Below are 24,931 nucleotides of genomic sequence, written 5' to 3'. Positions count from 1 at the left end.
TACGGATTCGCCGACACGAACTCACAAGAGCTATGGTTCTAAGACAACGATTGTCGAACACCTGAAGACGTTCCAGTTCCGCTCCTCGAATAGGCCAGGTCTCAGTCATACATATTACTAACTGTTGTAAACGACATCCCAAACAAGCTAAGCTGGACAACATCAGGTATCTTGTTGTTGTGCAGTAGCAGCAAAAATACATCGTCCAATATTTTATATGGACGTAACATACTACTCATTTGGCTGCTGAACATCATAAGCAGGCAATTCAGTTGGCTTTATTTCAATTTACCGTCAAAACCGGTACGAAAAGAAGTGTATTATACGACTCCCATATACTGCTTCATCCTAATAACATTCGACAGACGATGTAGTTAGCTGTTAACCATCCTTCATGTTCTAGTGCCCCGATGTTTGCCCTTGAAGCTATATTTAGGCCGATTTATCTTTTCGTTTAAAATTTAGTGTAATCGGACGTTGGAAACTGTAACTTAAAAAAGAAGTTTATGCCTTAGAGATATTTTGTGGCAGGCGCAAAACCTCACGGAACCAAGGTGAAATTATTACTGTTGGTATTTTTTGTCCATACACTCGCGTGGCGGCTCAGTGGTTAGAACGCAAATTTATTTAACGGATGTTCGTGGTTTGAACCCGACTTTCTCCTGAGGTGCGGTGGTAACACGTGCATCCCCATTTCAGAAACTATGTAAAATATTCACACAAAAATGCCAAAATACAAGGTTTTGCCACAGACTCTCACAAATACTCATCAAATTCCGCATTGGGTAACGTTGAGTTTTGAAAATTATCCTGAAGACATACAGATGCAGCAATCACTGCGTTGGGGTGTTTTGGTTTATGGATATACAGATCAATTTGTTTACCTGAACATTTCAATGAATTATCAGTCTTTTCGCTCACCTTTCTAATGCCAAGATGTTTCAGTGTATTTTGTAAAATGTCGCTATATTAATTTAGGGTTGATACAGTAGAAATATAAAAAGCAAATTGATTCGCAAATGAGTATATTTCTCGAAAACGGTCCAATTTGGGTTCAAGTAGATCATAAGGTTGACGGTAATCGGGGACTGCGCCTACCTGATGAGCCCAAAGTGGAAGGGCGAAACCGGTCGTGGGCTGTCGAAGAGTTTTCAGAAACCTTGTGAGTAGTTGCCTTTATGAAAATATACTGCGATATCTCGAATATCGCGCCAACTGAATCTTGAGGCGGCCTGTGTGCAGCACATTCAGCTGGAGGACATCATAAACGAGAGATTCAATTGAGTCTCCCGTGAAAACCAAATTGATTTGCAAATGAGTGTATTTCTCGAAAACAGTCAAATTTGTGTTCAAGTAGACCATAAGGTTGACGGTAACTCAGGGACTGTGCCTACCTGATGATGTCCAAGAAGGGCGAAAGAAGAGTTTTCAGCAACCTTGTGAGTAGTTTCCTTCATGAAAATATATTGCGATATCTCGAATATCGTGCCAACGGAAACATGAGGCGACCTGTGTGCAGCACATTCAGTTGTAGAATATCATAAACGAGAGATTCAGTTGAGTCTCCCGTGAAAACCAAAATGATTTTGAAATTAGTGTATTTCTCGAAATAATTACCTGTATGTATCGATAACAAATGTGGACTTATGCAACTTTTGATTCGTTTGGAATCATTCCGGTGCCTAACTGCCATGCCACCAAAAGGGGGCACGAAAGTTGGGATAGTGCCAGGTTGCGATGTTGAAATAAGGCGGTACGGTCCCTTTCGAGTACGTCGCCGTTCTTTGGAAGAACCGAATGAACCGATCCCCGAATTTCTATTAGTCCCATTTTATAGGGGTTTTGTTACACTTAACAAAGTGAATGGTTTTGGGGGACATCCGAGTGAAACTCAACTAAATCTTTGGCTCGTAATGATTATCAGCTGGAGGTCCAAAACATGTTTCAGCTGGCATGACTTTTCAGTGGTTTGGACAGGGTCATCTCAGACTACTCGTTTTGTCAATGGAAAATTCTAGACAGTCTCCTAACTAACGGTTCACCCTTTTTGAGGTTTATCAGATTGCTCTGGTTCAGCCCATATTAAGTACTTGAAGTGTCCCAATATTTTTGCATCAACATCATTATTTTGTCGGATTCTTTCTTCGGTCTCTTGAGGCCCAAATTAGGGGAGGAGAAATACGATCCAGAGGTTACTAGAAGACACTGAGTTTGACCTTTCCAATAAGAATCTGGGAACAACTTCTTCGTTTTCTACTTTGATGCGTGGCAAATGCAGGGGTAGTCAGGAAGCAGATGTTTGCGCGGTTGCCATAGAATCAAACAAATGCTGGATGACAGCTGTCTTTCTTATAAAACATTTATTTTGCGGAATAGTACACTGTATTTAACTGGTATTAATGTCTAGGCCACAAGCCTCTATGAAATGTGCTGTGTTCCCCAAGAAAAGATTTTGATGAATCAGTTGTCAGACGCCTGGAATGGAAGGAAATGTCAACTTTTTTCAGGAAACGTTTTGAAAAACTTAACACTAGCTCATTCACATAGACAGAGGAAGAAATCAAAAGATTTTCAGGGGGGTTCCTCATGTAAGGCCAACCGGAAGAACCACACCTCAAGCTAAACCGAAATCTCTGAAGGTCCTCCATCTTGACGACCCATTCTAACCAACAAAATCCCTTAGCCTGGTTTACGCGATTGGTTCTTTCTCTTCTGCCGGAAATTTCAACCAACCGCGCAACCTATCTACTCGGCCTGACGGCACTTTCGTGACGAAAACGAAACGTTCGCCGAGTATACATCTGCCGAGTGTTTCTCGATATTTTTCGAAAACTTATTGCTGACCACAGTTTTGGCAACTTTTTGTCTATATGTTTGGTGTATGGAGCAACCTCTGGACTCAGTGGACATGAAACCTACAAAAGTGCATCAAAATGAACCTCATACACATGGCCACATTGTTTTCGCCCTTAGGGACCAGATGACCGTCTTTAGCTAACCGAAGCTGGTTCCAACTTCCTTCACAAAGAGATGTGGTAGAGCGGAAACGACAGTCTTCGCTAGATTTTAGTTATATTCATATTTACTCTGGCTTCGCTTTACTTATTCAGTGGGATGATGTGTTGCAAGCCAAAAACAGTCATAACTGGCTTCCTGGCTGTTTCATCCTGAATGAATTGCTAAATAGTCCCAGTTTTGCAGTCAAAGTGATCGATAATCAATGAAACCTTCAGCGAAGTGTTTCCTTAACTCAATGAATAGTGAACGTGGTATGCACTACTAAATTCATTTACGTTTGCGACAGCTCTAATGTTGTGATGAAGCTACGTATGCCGGACACTGATGTAGCAGCGGATACTGGCGTTATCCTAGGTAACCTCCAACATGCTAAAGGCCTTCTGGAGATTCACTTGTGCCACCAATATTTAATAAAATTTCCGTCTATAAAACCGTTCCATCATTGTCTTGCAAAGGCCACTTTGAGCTTAATAGGCAAAGCATCAGTCCGTTAAATAAGCAGAGAAAAATCCAGCAGTTTCAACTCCACGATTCCCCACCAAAGGCCTACTTTTTCCAGGTTAGCGAAAAATGAAGATTTTTGCTAAGATTTGTTTTTGCTCGGGCACGGTGCGCTAACAGCTCTATAAATCAAGGCCACCCCCGGTGATTATGTCTGACATCGCTTGGTGAGCTTTCCATCAGTCATTTTTGTGCTGATTGGTGAACTGATTTAGTATAACGTAAGGTGTACGTTCAGCAGTGCTCTGTGCAGCTTTTTCCAGCCAGTACTAAAAACAGTTCGAGCTACTTCGAGCTTACCCACACAGCTATGTGGATGATCAAGTGTTTGGCTCACCTGGGCTCTCAAGCGAACATTTTATGAAAAACAAACTCTTTGAAGAGCTCAATCGAACAAACACCATTGGACAGTGATGAACTAGTGTTGAACCATCCGTGATTGCCACTTGCACTACTGTCAAAAAATAACGAAGCTACACAATTTTCCAAATGTTCTTTCGTTGAGACACGTGAGTCTGTCTAACGGAACACTCAGAGTAGATAAGTCTGCCGCCGAATGTCTTTCCATGCCACATGTTCCTTGGACATAACTACTCTGTGAGCATTCGTTGGTTCAAGCGAATCACTCCGTCTGTAGATCAGGTTTCTAGTGGATTCTACTGTTTGGATACATACAAACAGAATATTCTGCTGATCAAAGCGTTCCAAAATAGTATGACGCCATTGATTCAGACTAACTTCATGCATTCTGAAACACAGGCTTTACAGTGTACTGGCGTACATGACCACGAGCTGAAAGTTGTTTACGATCAGGCTAAAGTAGCTTCGAGGGTTGGAGGTAATAAGATTGCTCTGTGATAAAGTTTATGGTATTCCGTACATGATTAGTCTGGAAACGACAGTGCAAAATAGCCAAAAAAACCTGAAGCAAAGGATAGAAATGAACAAAGCCTCAAAGCACCTCCTTCAACTAAGGAAACTTCTCAGAAAATGCAACAAAAAATCCTTGCTGGCATCCAGCGTTTCTTAGTCGTTGTGTGACAGCGCAGTGTGAAGTGAATAAATATATTTATTACCTGACATAACACACTACAAAAGCATGTTTGTGAATTAAATCAACGAAAAATGGACAGGATTTGGTAGGTGATCCATCTTGAAAAATATTGTTTTCACCTGGGCTCTCAAGCGAACATTTTATGAAAAACAAACTCTTTGAAGAGCTCAATCGAACAAACACCATTGGACAGTGATGAACTAGTGTTGAACCATCCGTGATTGCCACTTGCACTACTGTCAAAAAATAACGAAGCTACACAATTTTCCAAATGTTTTTTCGTTGAGACACGTGAGTCTGTCTAACGGAACACTCAGAGTAGATAAGTCTGCCGCCGAATGTCTTTCCATGCCACATGTTCCTTGGACATAACTACTCTGTGAGCATTCGTTGGTTCAAGCGAATCACTCCGTCTGTAGATCAGGTTTCTAGTGGATTCTACTGTTTGGATACATACAAACAGAATATTCTGCTGATCAAAGCGTTCCAAAATAGTATGACGCCATTGATTCAGACTAACTTCATGCATTCTGAAACACAGGCTTTACAGTGTACTGGCGTACATGACCACGAGCTGAAAGTTGTTTACGATCAGGCTCAAGTAGCTTCGAGGGTTGGAGGTAATAAGATTGCTCTGTGATAAAGTTTATGGTATTCCGTACATGATTAGTCTGGAAGCGACAGTGCAAAATAGCCAAAAAAAATCTGAAGCAAAGGATAGAAATGAACAAAGCCTCAAAGCACCTCCTTCAACTAAGGAAACTTCTCAGAAAATGCAACAAAAAATCCTTGCTGGCATCCAGCGTTTCTTAGTCGTTGTGTGACAGCGCAGTGTGAAGTGAATAAATATATTTATTACCTGACATAACACACTACAAAAGCATGTTTGTGAATTAAATCAACGAAAAATGGACAGGATTTGGTAGGTGATCCATCTTGAAAGAATATTGTTTTTTCACTGCATTTTCCATAGAAGGATAGGCGGGATTCACCGAAAAGCCTTGTTTCAACTTTGCTCTTTTGGAATTATCATTGTGGAACATCTGTAAGGCCATCACAAATACTCTTGAGTCCCCTGCATTCCCCTTCCTCACTGCATCACAGAGAAAGGAAGGACCCCGAGTAACACTGGGACAATTCACTTGACATAAAATGAGCGAACTTTTTGAACAGAAGCAGACGGATAATAGCTGATTGATAAAGCTAAATGCCAAATTATTGAATAGTTTTGCTCGGACATAGATGAATTTCTGTGAAACTCATGAGATATGAATCCAGTATTCACCTAACCCGAGGCTAATTATGAAACTAGTATACGCGAGCCATCCGTTGAGAAAACTAATGAATTCGCAGCTCGTTACCTAATGAGCATTGTGACTGCTCATTATTTCAGTGCTCATTAACCAGGTTAATTAATGAACGTTCACATATGTCAGAGGGGTCGATGGTCCATCCTCCGTGGTACTCCAGAGTTGTATGGTAAACACATTTCCCGTTTGAGCACAGGTCCAGCGAACAACTTCCAACTACACGCACAAGAATGTGAAACGCCGACAAATGTGCTGTGTGCGAATTTCGCAGAACTCTCCAAGTTTCATGAAAGGGAAGTGAGCAAAATTTTTTTCTTCTGCTTGCTGCACCTCTGTACCCCAATCTTGACTGGTAATATATCAAGAAATACCGGCCTTTTGCCTTATTGATTCCGTACTGATTACTCACCAACTTGTTTGACAAAAGGAGAGAATCAAATTTAATCAAAACATACTTTGTTTCAATTGATTGCTGTTTTTGGTTCTGGTTATTTTTTAATTATGGAGACGTAGGAATGGTCACAAACTCTGCAAGCCTTCACTGTTGTTTCAGTTTATTCAAAACCATCGAACACCGGTACGGCGTTTTTGTTCACAGGAACATAGTCGGATTACGTCTAAGCCACGGAAGTTAGTTGACGGTTCTGGTATCAAGATAATGGCGAACTGCGTCTCCCACCTAATACCTCTACCTCGAACCTACTCCCTCAGACGGTGTGTGGATAGAGTAACTTCGTCCAGTGATCCGACTACCGATAGATAGACTCATTTCACACTGACTCGTATTATTCGGTTTGTCAGCATAACATTGATGTTTCCTCCGAAGTTCAGCTATGGAGGTCGTTTTAGCTCACCCTGTGAGAACTTCAACGGGAAGTGGACACCAGCTTGGCTCAACTAACTAGCTTCAAACCACGTACTAATAGTATGCTGCTTACATCTAGCCCGCCGAGAAATGGAAGAACAGAGAAGAGACAATCACGCAGTGGGAGACACGGCCACACCAGTTAATGGGTGGTGATGTAGGGTGATTCTGTACAAACAGACTATCTGGAAATCGTTCGACTCAGACAGCAACGGAGTGCCTTGAATATGCTTTACGCGGAACGAGCTGTTAGTCCCGGCAGATGACCTGAAAAGCCACTGTGTTAGATGATTCTCTGAACGCACTGATAGTTGACTTAAACTATCTCTCACACACACAAACACCTTAACATAAGCCACGGTGTGACTGACAAAGCGCCGATGCTATCCTTGATATTCAGCAAATGGACTTAGATGACTGCAAAAAATTTACACAGCATTGCTGTCCTTAGATGACACTGAATGCTATTTGGTGCTATTTTTTGGTGCTATTTTTGGTGCTGGTTAAACTTCTTTCTTTTTTGGTGACGTCAGTCAAATCAGGTCCGGTTAGGAAGAAATCTAGTTATCATTTGTTCTATCTTAGAACGACTGGTGGGAACAGATATCAGACCACAAAGGACACTACTCACTAGGTTGCTGAAAACTCTTTATGATAATATACCGCGTTATCTCGAATCTCGTGCCAAGTGAAACCTGAGGCGGCCTGCGAGCAGCACATTCAGTTTTAGAATATCACAGACACTAGATTCAGTTGAGTCTCTCTTGAAAACTAAATTGATTTGGAAATGAGTGTATTTCTCGGAGATATCAGACCAGTACGCTTGCAGCCTATCATTTAACTGAAAATTAATATACCCGGTTCTGATTTCAGGTTCATCCTTGCATTTAGCTTCACATTGACTGTCTGCTATACTGGCAGTTTTATGACTCACATGTACAGCCTTATGACAGTATTAGGTGGGGTAAGTTGTCACGAAACTATGCAGGCTAAAGCAATTCTCTGTTGTAACTCTCTGTTGTTGTAATCGACTCTCTATCGTTTTCTGTCTCTGTATTTCTCACTTCGGCTAACATGAAACGCCATTCGTCTTAGACAAAGTGGATTCTAATGATGATTGGAGTAGCGCGCATGTATAAGAAACGATTGAAACCTTACTACCTGAACTTTATGGCCAGGAAATTCCTTAATATGGGGATATAGGAGGACGCGATTTATTGTTTTTCGGCTTTTGCTGAACATGAAATGCAAGAGCACTTAATATGAATGCAGATACATTTTTTTCTGTTTGTAAGGCCAGGATAATTACAAACTGAGATAACGGAAAGCTCAGACAGGTAACGCTCTTGTTCTTATCGGGTCTTGCTAGGTGAGTACAAAACGGACATTCAGTTGCCTGAGAACATCATAAACGAGAGATTCAGCTGGGTTCCAGGTGAGTCTCCCGAAAGAAACAAATTAGTTTGCAAATGAGTGTATATTCGCTAATTTCGTGTAATTTGGTTTCAAGTAGAACATAAGGTTGACGAAAACTCGGGGACTGCGCATACCTGATGAACCCCAAAAAGGGTGAAACCCGTCGTGGGCTGTCGATGGATTATCAGCAACCTTATGAGTAGCACATTACGACCAAATAAGTTATTTCTTGGCCAGCCGTCATAAGTAGTCGTTTCAGAGACCACGCATCTTTCAACCTGAATAAAACAGGTGTTAATATGATAAGAGGTGTTTTAAGAGAGTCCAATGCTCTGCTGTGGTTGAGTACTTTGGGATATGACCATGATTTTTAGATATAATTGTTTCTTAATCTAAGTGTCATATCCGGACATAGACTACGTTTTGCTTTCCGGAAATTTTGGATGCGCCGAGACAGTAAACACTTTGAGGTCACTATCCGAAATACGCAAACAAACCAAACTGGTCAATTTTGGCCAAGGGGCGTGTTCAGATGAATGTTATATTGCTTAGGCAAATATATATTATATGTACTTAAGCTATAGAACAAGAGCGACTCGTCCATTGATATCAATAAATGTATTGCAGACACTGTAAAACTTCTAAAAACCCCTTTTTATTTTAGAACAACTCTGTTCTGCAACCGAACTGAGGATATCAACTTCCAACTTCCAGGCTTTTCGTGATCAAGTTCGCTGCCAGAATGCTCTGACTCTAGATTTTAACACGATGGAGTCTGCTCCGAAGTGTAGTACAGTTTAGAGTCTGATATTCGTTCAAACTGCCGTAAACTGATTCACTGCCAAGTGTCGTTTGCAAATGTACTAGTGCATGAGATCAAAGAGTGATTGGTTGCAGCCTGTAATTGCCAGCAGTCAGCAATTCCGAACATACTGATTCGCAGAATCTTTGTTTTGAGAAAATAGGAAGCAAAGTTCCGGAGAAACAATTTTGAAAAGAAGATTTGAACGCGAAGAAGCCTCATTACCATATCAGTCAAGTGATAAATTTATGTTTAAATTTTATACTCTCCAAGTTCATTCTGTTGGTTACCGTAGGCATTTCTTGAACATCCACAATTGCTAACATTCCGTGATTTGAAAATTTATTCCTTTCAGAAATCCGTTTTTTTTACTGGAACAACGACAGATCACATGCCTTATATTACTAATGTGTTTTAGTAGATGTGCCAGAATCCAAGTGTTACCAAGCTCGGCAAACAGGCCAGCAAATTCCCTATCAACAGCTAGAGCACTCCTCTGAGCTACCGATAATTTGACAGTGCCAACGAGAATCACCCATTAATACTGATACGGACGTGAAGAAACTGACCTGGTTGGGTATCCTCACCGATTTGTTCCGTACGCTTGCTATTGATCTGTCCATATATCTCTTTGAAAACACGGACCCAAATACGTACCTTTTTACTTGGTGAAATACACTCATTTGCAGATTGGGTTGGTGCTAACCGAGGACCTGTCAGGATCCAATCTGAATCTGTTTAACGACATTCTTCAGCTCACTGTGCTGCACAAACGGCGCCTAATGCCTCATACGATATTATTTTTTAAAAACACGCACTGCCATATTCAAGAGACGCCTCCCTCACCAAAATGGAATCAAACCAGTCGTGAGCAGTACTTTTCTGGCTCAGAAAATGTACTGCGATACCTCCAACATCGTACAAGCTGAAGAATGTGGCGGCTTTTCGCAGCGCATTCGGTTAAAGAACATCACAAACGGGAGGTCCATCTGAGCTTCAGTTAACTCAAGATTAGTGTGGAAAAGAACGTTTTGTGGATTGCGTACAATGTGAGACAGAAAATGGAGGATTTCGTCCCCTGGGAGATTATCGTGGATCAGTAATCCACGGTTTGTGACGTGGTCACTCGGTGTAGTTTTTTGGACAAGCTTTATTATCAACTGAATTCAACCGTTTTTGCATTGGCTACATGGGCCCGTAAAACCATACATTAGATTGCGTTTTTGTTCGAACCTAGAAAATAATAAGGCTAGTGTTCTTAGTTGTGCAAACGGGATTCAGTCGAATCTCGGAATGTTCAATTCTTAACAGAAACTGATCGAAAACTCCAACAGATTGGCCAGCCAATGAGCACAGTATGCAGCTAGTTTGCACCTACGCACATCAGCCAATCATAAGCGACGATTAAGCCAACCAATCTTAAGATGCGTCTAGATCAGCAGAGTGCGAGAGTTTTCACCGTACTTTGCTCCTCCACTAGTGGAATTCCATTACATCATTGAAATCAGTGACAATGCACATCTTCAGAGGTACATTTGGACTGATAATCCTTTTGGTTCATGTCTGCGGGAAGGAGGGGGATAACTGGCGTGGCAGATGGGTGAACTCACCCGATCCAATGAATAAAGGTCAAGGTGAGCTTTTGGGCAACGTCACCTAACGCTTTTTATCTATTGATTTAAGTGTATAAGGAGAATTTCGCTGAGGGATTTGCTGCTTTTTGTAGTACTTGCCAAACCTCTGACTGAATAAACGATATTTTTCGGACCATCAATAGCGTCCAGTGTAAAGAAGTAGGGCATGTAGCCGCTCGTCGGTGTAGTATCTCCTAGATGTGGTCGTCAGCGGCAGGAAATATCTTCGAAGAGCCCATCAAGGGGGTTTAGCCTCTAATCTTAGAGTTCTCCTCGTTGTGAGATTGATGGAATTTGATTTTTCTTCTCGTCGGTTGTCAAAGATTGTTAGATGACGTTACCTAAAAAGCAAATACATCGCACAGTTCACGGAATACACCAGAGACTACAGTAGTTGAGATTTTATTTTCACCCATTTGGTGTTGTTTCAAGGGAAACCGAAAAATCCTCAAGGCTTCGTTCAACATTAATGCCTCTAAAAAGAGAAAAATATGTGCAGAGGGGCTAGTTGGCATCTCAGTGACATTTCAGTGCACAACTTCGTACAAAGTATTAACTTACGATATTATGATCTGTCTAGGGAATTGGCCTCTATTCAAGAGGTTTCCTTTCGGATGATTGCCATGTTCATAGATAACATCTCATCCACTGCAATAATCAATTGAATAAATTTATCAACCCCTTCAACTTAAAACACTCTCCTTGTACAGGTCACCGCTATAATAAAACCGGTTGACAGTTTCATGCTCAACGCACACAAAATAGCAAAATTTTATTGTAAAAAACTCTACTTTCAGAATTAATCCAAATTTACTCAATTTTGGTTTGTTTTCTGATTCATATTATTCGAGCAGGTTTTTTATTCCTAAAACCTTTATCGAAGGACTTTCATTTTCCTTGTACCCAGGGTCTGTCATGTGGCCTTTGATCTGTTTCCCGAGGTTGGTAGTCGGTCTCCATACTTTTCGTCACCAGTCGAGGGGCACCATTATTGCGTGATTGAGTGAGCCCGATAAAGTCCGCTCTGATTATGTCACTGCCGATGCGCTCTCCACTGGTAACGAGTCGTTTGCAAGTAAATTCCCAACTTCGATGGGCAACCCAAAAGTCCCACAATCAACCACTAGTGGACACATCAAGTCTACCGGGACTTACCATGTCGCGTTACGTTGCTTGTGCATCCTAATGAGATGAAAGAACTCATCTTGAATTAATTCCTATCCTGTTTTGAGTTAATCCAAAAATTGGAAAGCCGTGTGATTGTCATCTAGGAGTTAAGAGAAATCTTCCAATTATCCATTGACCACTCCGTTATTTGTCTCCTACGGAAGGCATTTGCATTCTGGAAGCATTTTTTCGTTTTAAAGCCTTGTTTTTATAACCACTACAGTTTGTAGGGTAGATTTTTCTCTCAAGAAAGTAGCAGAAATATAGGTTAAGTTAGTGATACTCGTTTTTTCTTAATTCCCAGGCTCTGTAACAATTCTTCATCAAATTAGACAAAACTATCTCTGAGTAGCAGGTGATGGTAGTTGAAGGCGGACCTCATTTTTCTTCGAAAGTCGCTCATAAAAGTAAAGGTTTTTTCCTAAGGATTTTACAGTCGAGAGTTAATAAAAGTACTATTTTGTGGATAATTCACCCTGGCCAGGCATAAACGATGCCATTTTACCTTTGCATGCTGTAAGTAGCTTACCATTTCTTTTCATCCTGGCGTATTTTGTTGAATTTAACGAATTCTGCAAGGGTGGATCCAAGGCACTTACAGAAATACTGACTTGTTTGGTGAAGCACTCATGTTAATATGGGTCGATAATTTATCTTCACATAGAAAATCCGACTGCCTCTTTAGTATGGTCCACTCTTGCGAGAATACCCCATGATAAGGCCATCCAGGGTACCTTCAAAAGGTGACTACTTCTTTGATACGTTGAAGGAACAAAGATACATCAAGATATCCCCGACTATCCAGGCGATTAAAGTTTACCGTATGAATGCATAAGAATAGCTTTGCAAGCCCAGAGAACCCCAATAAAAACAAAGTAGAACTGCTTCGCTCTTTTAGGATTCACGAACCGCATTAACTCAACTTAAGAAACGTATTTGGTAAATCTAGTTGTACTAAACGTAAAAAGCCATTTCGTGGATCCCCTGTCGTATCACACGGATAATTGATTAAACCAAGACTAAGAACCTCACATGAAATAAATCGAATAGGTCTTGATACTCAAACATTGTGCTAAGAATCTCTATAGGTTTCTCTTCTTGTGTCAGACATGCTGAAACCTGGCTTCCTGAACATGAGTTACACACTATTCGAATTTGTTAAAACAACACGTGTGAACCCCAAAACATTGACTGGTTTATTTACCGATACTTCTTTTAGGATAGCATACAGTCCAAAAATCATCGTGTGTTCTGTAACCATTCCCACTGACTTCGTGTTTCTATGCTTGTTAGTTTTTGTTACGCATAGGAAAACGGACTAAATATAAGATTGAAAAATTTTTGTGAAAAAGCGGGAGAATTGAATTCTTATTGCGACTTTATAGAAGGCGTGAAGTTCTCTTCTGTCGGAATGTAAGGTCAGTATTAAATCCGGGAGATATACTTTCGAAAAAGTTGTATAAGTCATGCGAAGGGTAACTTACCCTTTCCCAGGATGCTTGTACACTACAACTTGGCTGACGGAGGTCGATGAGTGGTCTTTTTCCGTTTCCTTATCTTTGCTAGATCATTACAGAACCGATCAAATTTGGCCAGCCTTGTCAGATGCTCCCTTAAGGTGTAAAGCTTACCATTCAATAACGTCTCACAACACTGACATTAGATGGTTAATTTTACGCATGATCTCTCCCTGCGTCTAAGGAGACGCATCTGTACACTGGTAATCATATACTTGTGAGCCAGTATCTCGCTGACTTTTGTGGGTCCTTTGAATACGCATAAATCAGACCGGGTAAAATATCACTGCACTCTGAAGGGTTTGTAGGGATGAGGCATTGCAGCTATCCTATTTTCATCCAAAAATTACGTCATCTCTAGCCGTTTTTAGCGTGTCATTTAGATCTTCAAATTGTCGTTTTTTTCACAATTGTGTATCCATATACGTTTCGTATGCTAGATTATTGTCCTGACAGAACAGGTTATTCCAAATGATCTGATGCACTTTGGTACGTTTTTGGTTACTAGTTCTTTTCTTTCAGATAAATCCAACGGACACGAAGTATATGAATACCTGGCACGTTTCAACTATGTTAGAAAACCGGGCCCAGGTTGGCGCTGGGGCTCAAAATCAGTCGAAGGTAAGAATGGCGTTGATGTAGATTTGTTCTGAAACGTTCTAATTGGAGGTTGGTTCTCATAAACAGTAACGTAGGTGTTTTAGGAAGGACTAACACCGTGAGGCCGATCTATGTTGAAAAGCCGAGAACACTGTACAAGTTACTAGTTCTTTTCTTTCAGATAAATCCAACGGACACGAAGTATATGAATACCTGGCACGTTTCAACTATGTTAGAAAACCGGGCCCAGGTTGGCGCTGGGGCTCAAAATCAGTCGAAGGTAAGAATGGCGTTGATGTAGATTTGTTCTGAAACGTTCTAATTGGAGGTTGGTTCTCATAAACAGTAACGTAGGTGTTTTAGGAAGGACTAACACCGTGAGGCCGATCTATGTTGAAAAGCCGAGAAGCACTGTACAACTGTTTCAGCATCAGCAGTGCGCACCTAGAGAAACTCCAGTGAGTCTCAAGCTCACGATCTCCTGCCTAGCAGCTTGAAGACTTAGCCGCTCAGCGACGAGTGGCCCAGAAGGATAACGCTACTCATTTTCTAACTACAGGATCCGAATTCCCAAATCACGCATTTCCAAGGGTTAAATGTGGCTGAGAAGAAGACTGAAATTCACCCAATGAGTGAAACTTTATTTGAGGAGCCTTCACTCGAGGAGCATGTCGACATTTGTGACCAAGTGATAAAGATTCCGTTATTGGAGGGGCGCTGTGTCCTATCTAAATGCAAGTCGATCACGCTGTTTATCAGCCGCCCCTGGCCAAACGGTTGTGCATTCAAACTAATAACGGGAGGTTAAGGGTTCGAGACTTTAGAGTTTGGTACGATGTGCACATTTGGAGGCATCAAAACCGAGTGAAACAGCTGAAGAGTAGTCTCAGGCTTTTTAGCATATACTGGCTCCATTTACAGGACGGGACCTCCATTACACTATTCACATCTTCACTTCACCAACTTAATACCACTTTTTAGAACTTCAGGTGTACGAAAGGTGTCGGAAACGACCAGAATCATTCCCTGAAAAAAACTCTGTAAAGAGCCTTCACCAAAAATTTCACATCAGCGCGGGCAAAAATACTCACTGGTCACTGCCCAAACAACCCGAAAGGATTCCAGACTTGAAAAAACAGTGCAGTCACACACCGACAGATTGAGAATTATCAGGCTGACTTCCGAATTGAAAGCTGACTTAGTTTATTGACTTTGCCCACTATAAATGTACTCGCTAGATGCGTCAGTCAAAGTCAGCCTAGCCTTGAATGATTGTTTCCAACGACAGGCTGACTGGTCAAAAGAAACCACCGAGACAAGGAAAGGCGCTTCAAAGGATTGTAATTATTTATGAATTTATAAAAAGACGGAGTCGATGATGAAATCGGGCACAATAAAGTCTTGAGTAATTGAAGTGTTAACAATGATCACGCTGGTCAACAAAACTGCAACAAGAGAAAAACAGATTGGTGAAAAGCAGCGAACGGGCCCGACCAACACCTAGTTGTTCTCAGTAGTATCCGTTCAAAACAATTTTGTTGTCTGATGGATGGTGTCTTTTTGTTCTGCTTCTCCAATGACGTTTCAAAAAAGCCATAGAATTTGGTGTCACTGTACACTGCGTTTGTGGGCTTGTTCCAAATGATCTCAGTTGAGTTTAGAAAAACAGACTGGCTGCTCTTCTGCGTTTATGTGGCCTAGCAAAAGCAAAAAATGATGAAAACCGTCCAGTTGTAACGTCCTTTCGGTACCTAGCTGCCACGCCACCCGAAGGAAGCACGAAGGCTGGGATACTGCCAGGTTGCCCAATCCTAGACAGGAGAAATCGACAGCTAGTGTTCGGGTTCGAACCACGGACATTCCGGTCAGTAAATTCGCGCTCTAACAACTTCAGCCATCTCGTCCCATTGTCCAGCATAGATATGCTTTTAAAATCCATCACACCAAAACTTAGTTGATTGCTGCGCCGAAGTATTTCAAATTTCATACACGGTCTCACTCGTATTACCCTAAGTTGTCTTTTACATGATTTGTATGTCGGTTAGAAAGAAACTTTAAGATGACACCTTGATGTGGATGTGACATCTGGGGGTCCCACAATTCTGCAGGCGAGATTTTAGTAAAGGGCAAACACCAGCCATGCGATCGGAGAAGAATGGTGTAGACGGATATGCTCCAGATTGAATTAGAGTGTGAAAAAATTGGGCAGCTATCCAGTACCTCTTGCTCAATCAGTGATAGGAATCAGTTCGAATGATATCCAAGATTTTGCAGCATATTTATCCTGGGGCGTGTTACTCATAAAGTTGCAAAAACTACTCGAAAGCCCACTACCAGTTTCATGCTGTTTTGAGGGAATGAGTGTAGTGGCGCCATTTGCATGAAACTTGGAGTTCATTCGTGACCACACTTACTGGTAAGCCCCAAAAAACGATGATATTGGTAGTGGTTCGCCATAATCATTCAGATCACTTATGAGTAGCTTGACATGGTTGTAACTTGACAATCCTTTTTTCTAACTAGTTCCTTTTTGCTAACCGGATTTACATGTTTCTTTTCCGGTGACGTGTGAACGAAAGTTAGCGGAACACATGGTGCTTACAAAGGTGTGATATGCAATATTTCAAGAAACAGCAATTCTTCCATAAGAGGAAGCAGAAACTTTTCAAAAACACACCTATAATGCAAGCCTAAACATTCAGTTACGACAAGTTTCATCGCGCAATCTTAAACAATGAGCGGACGGCAGTTCCTTTGCTCCTCAAAAACTCCTCCATTCAGCTTGATGTTTGTTGTCGTAAACCATGGTCTTCTTTTTCCGTTATCAACCAACCGGTTCAACCCTGAATATAGAATGAGTCACGTGCTGACAGACAAGATCAATATTCGCATGCTGGATTTTATGGACACACAATCTGAACATATGCTAACAAATAGGTTAGAGGTACTGCGCGCTGACAGGTTAAAGGCAGGTATGAACAGGATGCCGTAGTAAAACGTGAGTGGGACTGAAAACAACGTCGGAAAGTTGATTTCAAGACTGGCATTCAGTTCAGAAATGAAACCGGGGGTTAGGTGAAACCAGTCTGAACCCAAATTGTTCTGGAGGTATAGGCGCAAAATCCAGACGTTATAGAGTAGCTGATGAGGGCAGTAATCGTGTTAGGGACTTATTTAATTTTGGTGGAACAACTAACGGCTATTTGCGTACGGCAAACGTGTACGTAATTCAATCAGTCCGAGATATACTCAGAATATGATTCGAAGAAATCTGTCAGGACATTTTTGGGTGACGAAGAAAGCCAAAAAAAGCAAAATCACAATGACTGTCGGTTCCGGTTCGTAATTGTGCAAATTGGCTTCTGACGGTCTGGTGGAATGTCCTGAAGGTCACAACTGTACTTAGTTTTCAAAAACGCGATAATGAAGCACATTTACTTATCCCGTTCACACAAACTGACATTGTCCTGAATGATGTGGTTTCATGTGAAACCGTCAAACAGCCGATATCCTCAAGCCGGAGCGATTCTCAACGTGGTGCGTTGATGTTTCTCGCGAGAACGGAGCTGCTCGCCCAGTGAAAGTCTGATTTATTCACACTACTGAAAAGTTATCAGTAACTCAAAAGTTATCCTCCAGATGCTATCTGGAAGGCCGATCCGTCCGGACTTACAGGAAGAGTAGAGAACAGATAGCCACGCGGTGTTTGGTGTTTTTTCATTCTAGTTTGCTATGAGTTGTAAGTGGAATCTGTCACTGAAATTCCAGAGTCACTTTACTTTTCACGTAACCCTCTCCGAAACCCAAAGCTTACAGTCATCAAAATATTCAGGATCAGGCTTCCCATGCATCTCGTTTGATTTCCGACAGGCACTACCCTCAAACTGAGTAGGAGGTTTCAAAACACGCCAACTTTATGGTGGGAAAAAAACTTCACAGAAAATGAACAGTGGACTAGTTAATTTGAAACTTGCAAGTTACATGACAGTTATTCGCAGGACAGACATCTACTTCCAATCTGTATCCACATGAGTATTCTGGTGGGTATTCACAAAACAGGGGAAGCCATAATATCGAATTTCGCTCAGATTAGTTCCGGTAAGCTGTACCGAGACCCGACTTCATAACATGTGACGTTCAAGGCAAACACACCAACACTACTTCACAAATGACTTATTACTCCTGAAGATTGTGTAACTGCAGTATATGTATGTTCTTTTCATCTGTTCCAGAAAAGCCATCAGTGCTTGACGGGATTATTGAATACTCATTTTGAGGCGATATCAGCAGTCCGATAGGATCAAAGAAGGTCGTGTGGCCTTCCGTACAATGTGCTTCCGTTTCAAACATTTGGACAGAATGAAAACCCATTATTAATTCCTTTTTTATACACTTCTAGTTACTAAGATATATCATTCCCAGAGCAAGGCCTGCACAGTGGGTTTATGGGAAAGAATACCTATTGGACACCGACCGCTATTCGACATGGTAACGAGGAAGGCAGATCGTGAATCAATACGGGCGAGTTAAAATGGTACAGCTTGGTAAGTCTCATCAGGTGGCTTTAGGGGATAAGTGCGCTTGTGCAACCAGTATGTGCGCATGTCTACCAGGTCAAGGCTGATTATGCACATATCAGTGAGGAAATGTGAACGAACGATTCCTGCGCATTCCCTACGGTGCTGTAAGAAAGTGGCGAGCAACGCCCTAACCGGTCTTACATCATGAATTGCCCAACGGAAGGTAGCTCCGCTGTGTAATGTCGAAAAAAACACAACATTCACAAATCGAGGCTATTTTTTTCGGAAAATGGAACCGAATAGAATCCTATCCATCTTACAAACTGCTGGGGTCTTGGAGAAGTCTAATGATGTTCTCACCAATAAATCAAAATGGAGGTTTCGTCCAGAAAAACAAATCTAATCTATTCTAACAAGCACTGTTGATCCGTTTCAATCTTGTTGGGAGTAATTAGTGCTGCGCGTTTCACGCGCCTCCGAGAATATTCGAATTCGCAACCTCCCGGCTCAAACTCGAAAACCAAGACATTCGACTGCTGGAGGCTGATCGATAGTGCCGATAACTCGAGGACGGACTACTGCGCCACTCATCCTTCAACCACGGAATTCACGTCACATGTTGAGTAGCCTCGAATCTCCTCGGAGTCTCGTGAAATGATTCTCAGCTGGTCCTCGGCTATTCATATTAGAGTGGCCTTACTTAAGGGATGAAAATTGCATTGAAAATTTCCTCCTAACAGACCAAAATCAGCCGATTAATCAGTATCGGCCGAGTTCGTCCGGCCAAAGCTACTCAAACCTTCTTTACACAGATGATGCTGACTGCACAAACTTGGACATTATCGGTTAGACACGTGGTCAACAATTCCATGAGTATGTAAATGTTCCAGGAAAACTGACTGAATACTGTATAAACATGATATCAGTGAACCTATCTTCACCAAGTTTCCCCGGATGTATACGAAGCTCGACCAACTGCAATGATCTGTTCACACTTGTTGGTTCACTAGAATTCAAACACAGTTCTATTCGCGCTTTCTGAATTCCACGCTTCATTTCTATCCAGAAAAATTTACCCGAGAGGGTAACGTATCTTTTTATGGATTTAACTTTTCCATCATCTTCGTGTTACGCGTAGTTGGGAACTGATGAACACACAAATATATCAGCGCACCTCTAATAATAATGTGGCGATTTGTTTACATTTCTCTACAAAATTATTTCCCGTTTGGAAGCGAACGGCTCAAAATCCACAGGTCTGACAACATACTGACAGTCTCCATTTGCATGAGAAGCGAATTCTTGGCTCCTTTATTTCACCTGTCACGTAGAACCGGAGTCAGCGTCCTGTGAGGCATGGATTTTACTCGATTCCGGGCATGATGAAATCATTCGAGTGTACATTGCGTACACAGATGATAGTAACGCTTACCACATGTATCAGAAAATTGGAGCTCCAATCAGAACAGGCACTGATAATGAACTCTAATGGAAGCGCCATTCAAATCCTGGTATGAGAAAACAAGAATGATACCGCCATGACCTAACTCATTATCGGGGAGAGACTACTGCAGCCTGTGTGTGGCGTGCGTGAGTTCCACAACCTATTTCAATCCGGTGACACGTTGGATACTACTGATGAGGGATGCAAGTAATGTGGTTTCTCGCAACTCTACTTTGCGTCTATTGGAAAGTGGAATTTGTGGAGTTGCTTTGTAGCATTCGCTTACATTTGAGTTACTATCCAGTGAAGTTTAGGAAAACGCGTTCAAGAAGACGGATATTCAGTTTTGTAAACAAGATGCAGAGTTTTGCTTTCCTGCCCAAAAGTCTGTAACTGTTCAGTTGGTGATTTCTAATGAATAACTCCGCAGCGGAGGCCTTCTTCTTTCCAACGGTCAGCAGACTAGCCTGTCTGGTTGGCAGTGAGTTCAACACAGCCTGTTACGTGCAACTCATGAACCTCAACAGGAGGAGTACAAAATTCACTCAAGTCTCGGACAATATAACAGGCCCCACTACCGCCAAAAACAGTTCCACTGTCCTTCACATACCGCCCACGAAACGGAGCGAGGACGTCAGAGCAGGAGCGTACCAAAAAGTGGAATGATTGCCAGAACATTTACAATCGACCGTCATCGGTATTCCGTTCTGCGACAATGGTGGACAAGCGATACAGTCAGACAGACAGTAAGAGTTTATTCACAATTCAGCGCGAAGCTACTTCTACGGTAGATTGCTAAACTACACAGCAAAACGCACAGCAGGTGGGACACTCGGTTACAATTTATAAATTCAGAGTCCGCCCGCTACTTTTGATTTGTTTCAAATTCTTGAGTGTACACTTGTATCGAAGTGGATCGACCACCCAAATCAACAACGGTTATTGATTAATTCGTGCTGTAGAAGACTTTGCGGTACGAATGGTCTTTTAGCGGCTGACTATGTCTGACCGCACCAACTGAGATTGTTCTACAAAAACAGTTTAGCCTTCCAGGCTTCTTTACAGCCCAAAACTCATTAGGTGGAAACGTTCGAATACGGTCCTGCTCGTCTGAGACTATCAACACCCTCACATATTATTGAAATGTGGTCGATACGCTAGAATCGATGGATTCAGATAGGTTAACCAACGAAAAACGCGCAACAATCGAGCCCAGCATCACTCACACCATGTGGACCCGTAAGCTACGCATTCTGGATCCGTCATCTGTAGCGATCTTATCAGATCAAACACATTATAAACAGCAACCAACAGAGATTTGTGGTAGCGGGGCGAAAGGAGGTCAAAATAATCGGAATCAAGCCACTTTGATAAAATGCCCCCCACTACATCATCGTCCCCCGGCCTGTGTCGGAATCATGAAATTCCACAGTCTGAGTACCGTCCACACATCCCCTGCTGATTTATAGGCAAAAACGGTGTGCGAAGAGACACGATTCCAAAGAATACATCTTCCTCCGATATCGCCATTCAGAGTTGTTCACATTCACTGTTGAATATGTATTTTGCATACAGTTATTATTTGTTACCATGGGTCACAATGAGTTTGCTGTAAAGCTTTCTAAAATGGATTTTCGCAGCTCGTCGCAGCCAGATCCCCGGCGTCATCTATCTACGGCCATTGGTTTTTTCCGTTGAGTTGGACAGTTTGGTCGCAAACGTTTCGTCGCCATTCGAGGTGACATCATCAGTAGGTTGGGGTTGGAATTGCGTGATTGTTGTGAGTTCACCGTCTACCCATAGGGTCTACTCACCCAGGTCGACTTTAACGGATCGTTGATCGTTCGAGCAAGCGATTTCTGTGTGGTGACCTCTCTGACCGGGTAATTTTGCCCCCCCCCCCCCCCCCCCCCAGCCGTGACCTATATCTGTTTTCCTCCACAGTAAGCCTGTTTCGTAATCCCTTGGTCTAATGGCCAGTACTGCCTCGGCGCTACCACTGAGTTGGCAGTACTAGCGTGGACACGGTCCATTTCGGTATGGCAGCTGATTGAATCCTTTGCAGAGTAGCATGCTTCTAAGAACTCCCTCTCGATTCTTTCACTTCCGCGTGCTATGACCTTCACGCTATCTAGACTTTCCTGATGCTCATGTAAGACACTGAGTCGTATCTTTCGATAGCTGTCGTCTATTTAACCCTGAAGAAAGTCCTCCAGTCTCTCTACTTAGTTGTTGCAGTCCGTGCAGTTGACTAGATGTCTTCCTCAGTCATTAGTTCAGTTTTCTCAATGTAACGGCTGATTGGTGGGGTCACCTATCCCAGTGCGTCGATTCCATGCCTGTAAGCAATGCACACATAGAACCACTCGCTTTTGCCGCATTGTAGCAAGATCCAAACGCATATGAATTGATACATACTCCAGATGCTCACCCAAATTCCTCACTTTGGTAAAGATTGAGTTATATTTCTAAAAACAGGTGCTTGAAACCTCACTTCGCAGTTCCCATAACTGCTTACCTTGTGAACATCCAGATAAATTAGTATTTAAATAGCGACTTTTTTACACGAGGAATTAAACAATCCACCGATTTAAGTTTAGCTCCACGGAGTATGGGGAAATTAATGTTGTTACGAGAGACCGTGAATGTATTCGGGCGAATAATTTAGAGGAGCTGACAAAAATTATTCTCCAGATGAGTTTTGACGGTAGAGTAACGTCATCTATTCATCCGGCAGATAGACGTCAAACCTCATGGTTATTATCCCAATCCCCGCCTCTAGTTCGTGCCAAAAAAATCAATTAGGAAAACATTTTTTCAGTGCCATCGGAGTTTGGAATAGTTACGGTTGTTAGTAGTATGAGGTTTCGGAAGTTTAATTAATACGTCGTCCTGACAGTGAAGCGGGTCTACGGCTGACTCGTATTTGGTTAGTCGACATGGTGAGGAGCTCGAGATGGTTCAGTATTTAAATCATGGCATACTAACGAGGAGGTCTGTGGTTCGAACCCAACTCCGGCATTTCGACTGCTCTTGTTTAGGCTTGGGTAATCTGGCAGGACCTCAGCCCTTGCATTGCTTCGGTGAAGGCTGAGCAGATGACGGATTCGATAATTTGTTCTCTCACTGTCTAGGGTAAATACTACGGAACGTGTGACAGAATGTCAACTTCGCAGATTTCTTGAGTTGCCAACCAATCTTGCACACCTCGAAGCAACGGTGGTCAAATTCGACCTTCTAGTCGCGGGATTATGGTGAAAGAAGGTTGGTCACGGAGTAAACACTAGAAAATTGTTTCTAATTTAACGAAAAATGATCCCCAAATAATGAGAGGGAAAGACCATGGATGAAACCAAAAATGTTGGGATTAACACGAAGTTGAGTGGCACGGTGAAGGTTAGGCAATGCAAAAACACTGTGCTCAAAGTGAAAAACCGCAACAAAAAGGCAAAAATGCTCGGGCACCTCAAATGGGTTTGAAGGATTTTGTCCCAGTTTTGTCCGGTGAGTAACAATAAAATGGAAGTTCTCTCATTTTGGGAATATCAGAGATAGTCGGTGTGTTTGAATGCGAGGTAGTGTTAACCAGATCGTTCCGATAGGCTTCGAACAGGACCAGTAAGTAACGGGCCCCCGAGTTGTTTCGAAGCCCAGAAATTGATCCCACCAGAAAATATTGATAGGTATACGAAAGTGATTTGAACTAGAACGGCAAAAGAGAAAACAATCCAAGAAATGTACAAGTAATAAGTAAAAACTATAAGTGAAATAAACCAGAAAATTGCATTCGCAAGACCAAGCAGGGTTGGATGAAGTTGATCTGTGATTGTGTCCCGTTGGAACGCCTGGCTTTGACCCTGAACTTCGTGTTTGAAACGGCGTTCTTCCACAGGGCGGGCTATTTGAAAAGGAAGATAAACAATCCGGTTTACTGGATCGGACTATTCGATAAGTTGCTGAAAACCCTTCGGTAGCCGGTTCAGCCTATCTTGGGGCTCATTAGGTAGACGCAGTCGCAGAGGTTCCGTCAACCTTAAGTTCCGCTTGAACCCAAACAAAAAACGAAGGATTCCGCTGAGATTCAATTCAGTCTCTCGTAAAAATTAAACTGGCGTGAAAATCAGTGCATTTCGCGAGTATCGGTGTGAATAAAGGAATGATACGTTCCCGCTAAAGGATGATGGTCACAATGACGACCGCACCTCATTTTCAAACCTTTAACATGCATGGATGACCAGCAGAACAGGAGTGTTTTTTTTTCATAAAAGAAACTACTCACAAGATTGCTGAAAATTCTCCGACAGCCCACGACCGGTTTCGCCCTTCTTGGGGCTCATCAGGTATGCGCAGTCCCCGAGTTTCCGTCAACCTTATGATCTACTTGAACCCAAATCGGACTGTTTTCGAGAAATACACTCAGTTGCAAAGCAATTTGTTTTTTTTTATTTTGTGAATACATTACCCATAGCTTGTTAGCAGTAAAAATAACTCCGAATTTCGAACAACCTCCTATGCAGTGCTCATCAGCACAGACTAGCCACTTTGCCTAATAAAGCCTGTGACCGATGTGAGAAATCACATAACCGTCTGAAAAAAATTAGCAGGGTTTCAAAACTAAAAGCATTAAAAAAAACACAACCATTCAGAGGAATCACTATGTCACAGTCCGTGAAAAGACAAAATTTCTCCGAACTCACCGTAATACTCTTTCAGAAACGCTTCTTTGGCCATCCATTGGGCTCGGAGCCAGCCAGCTAGTCTTTCGTCCAGATCACCTGACGCACCGTCGGGACAATCCCAGGGTAACTCAGAAGCCGAAATTCGTCGCACATGGTAGTGAACCTCCTGAGGAACTTTGCCCGCGAATACGTCAATCTCGGGGAACGGTATGTGATCAGGATAGGCAACAGTGACATCGTAGATGGCACTCAATCGGTCTATAATCAAATATTAGCCGATCAGATGAATATGAATAACGCAATCGAAAAAGTCAGGTTTACAAAAAGTCAGTGTCCGACGATAAAAAAGGTTTTTGTTGAACGTTCCGTTCAAAATTGGACTGAGATTTGTCATGTTTGATAAA

General features: G+C 42.1%; 2 protein-coding genes across 2 annotated transcripts in view; one reads left to right on the top strand and one right to left on the bottom strand.

Moving 5' to 3' along the window:
• T265_03436 (hypothetical protein) overlaps nt 1–18,376 on the top strand; it is a gene marked incomplete at both ends in the record, with an annotated part of 96,065 nt that extends 77,689 nt beyond the window's left edge. Inside the window, 3 exons of the mRNA XM_009167920.1 lie at nt 13,807–13,905; nt 14,066–14,164; nt 18,284–18,376. Coding sequence (XP_009166184.1) covers nt 13,807–13,905; nt 14,066–14,164; nt 18,284–18,376 — 291 coding nt within the window. The remainder of the gene's footprint in view (nt 1–13,806; nt 13,906–14,065; nt 14,165–18,283) is intronic.
• Nucleotides 18,377–23,121: 4,745 nt separating this feature from the next.
• T265_13251 (hypothetical protein) overlaps nt 23,122–24,931 on the bottom strand; it is a gene marked incomplete at both ends in the record, with an annotated part of 13,860 nt that continues 12,050 nt past the window's right edge. Inside the window, 2 exons of the mRNA XM_009167952.1 lie at nt 23,122–23,746; nt 24,546–24,785. Coding sequence (XP_009166216.1) covers nt 23,430–23,746; nt 24,546–24,785 — 557 coding nt within the window. The remainder of the gene's footprint in view (nt 23,747–24,545; nt 24,786–24,931) is intronic.

This window comes from Opisthorchis viverrini (assembly GCF_000715545.1).
Source record: "Opisthorchis viverrini unplaced genomic scaffold opera_v5_49, whole genome shotgun sequence".
Taxonomy (NCBI): domain Eukaryota; kingdom Metazoa; phylum Platyhelminthes; class Trematoda; order Opisthorchiida; family Opisthorchiidae; genus Opisthorchis; species Opisthorchis viverrini.
The sequence above is the reverse complement of the archived record's forward strand: the minus strand, read 5'-3'. Positions and strand labels throughout refer to the sequence as shown.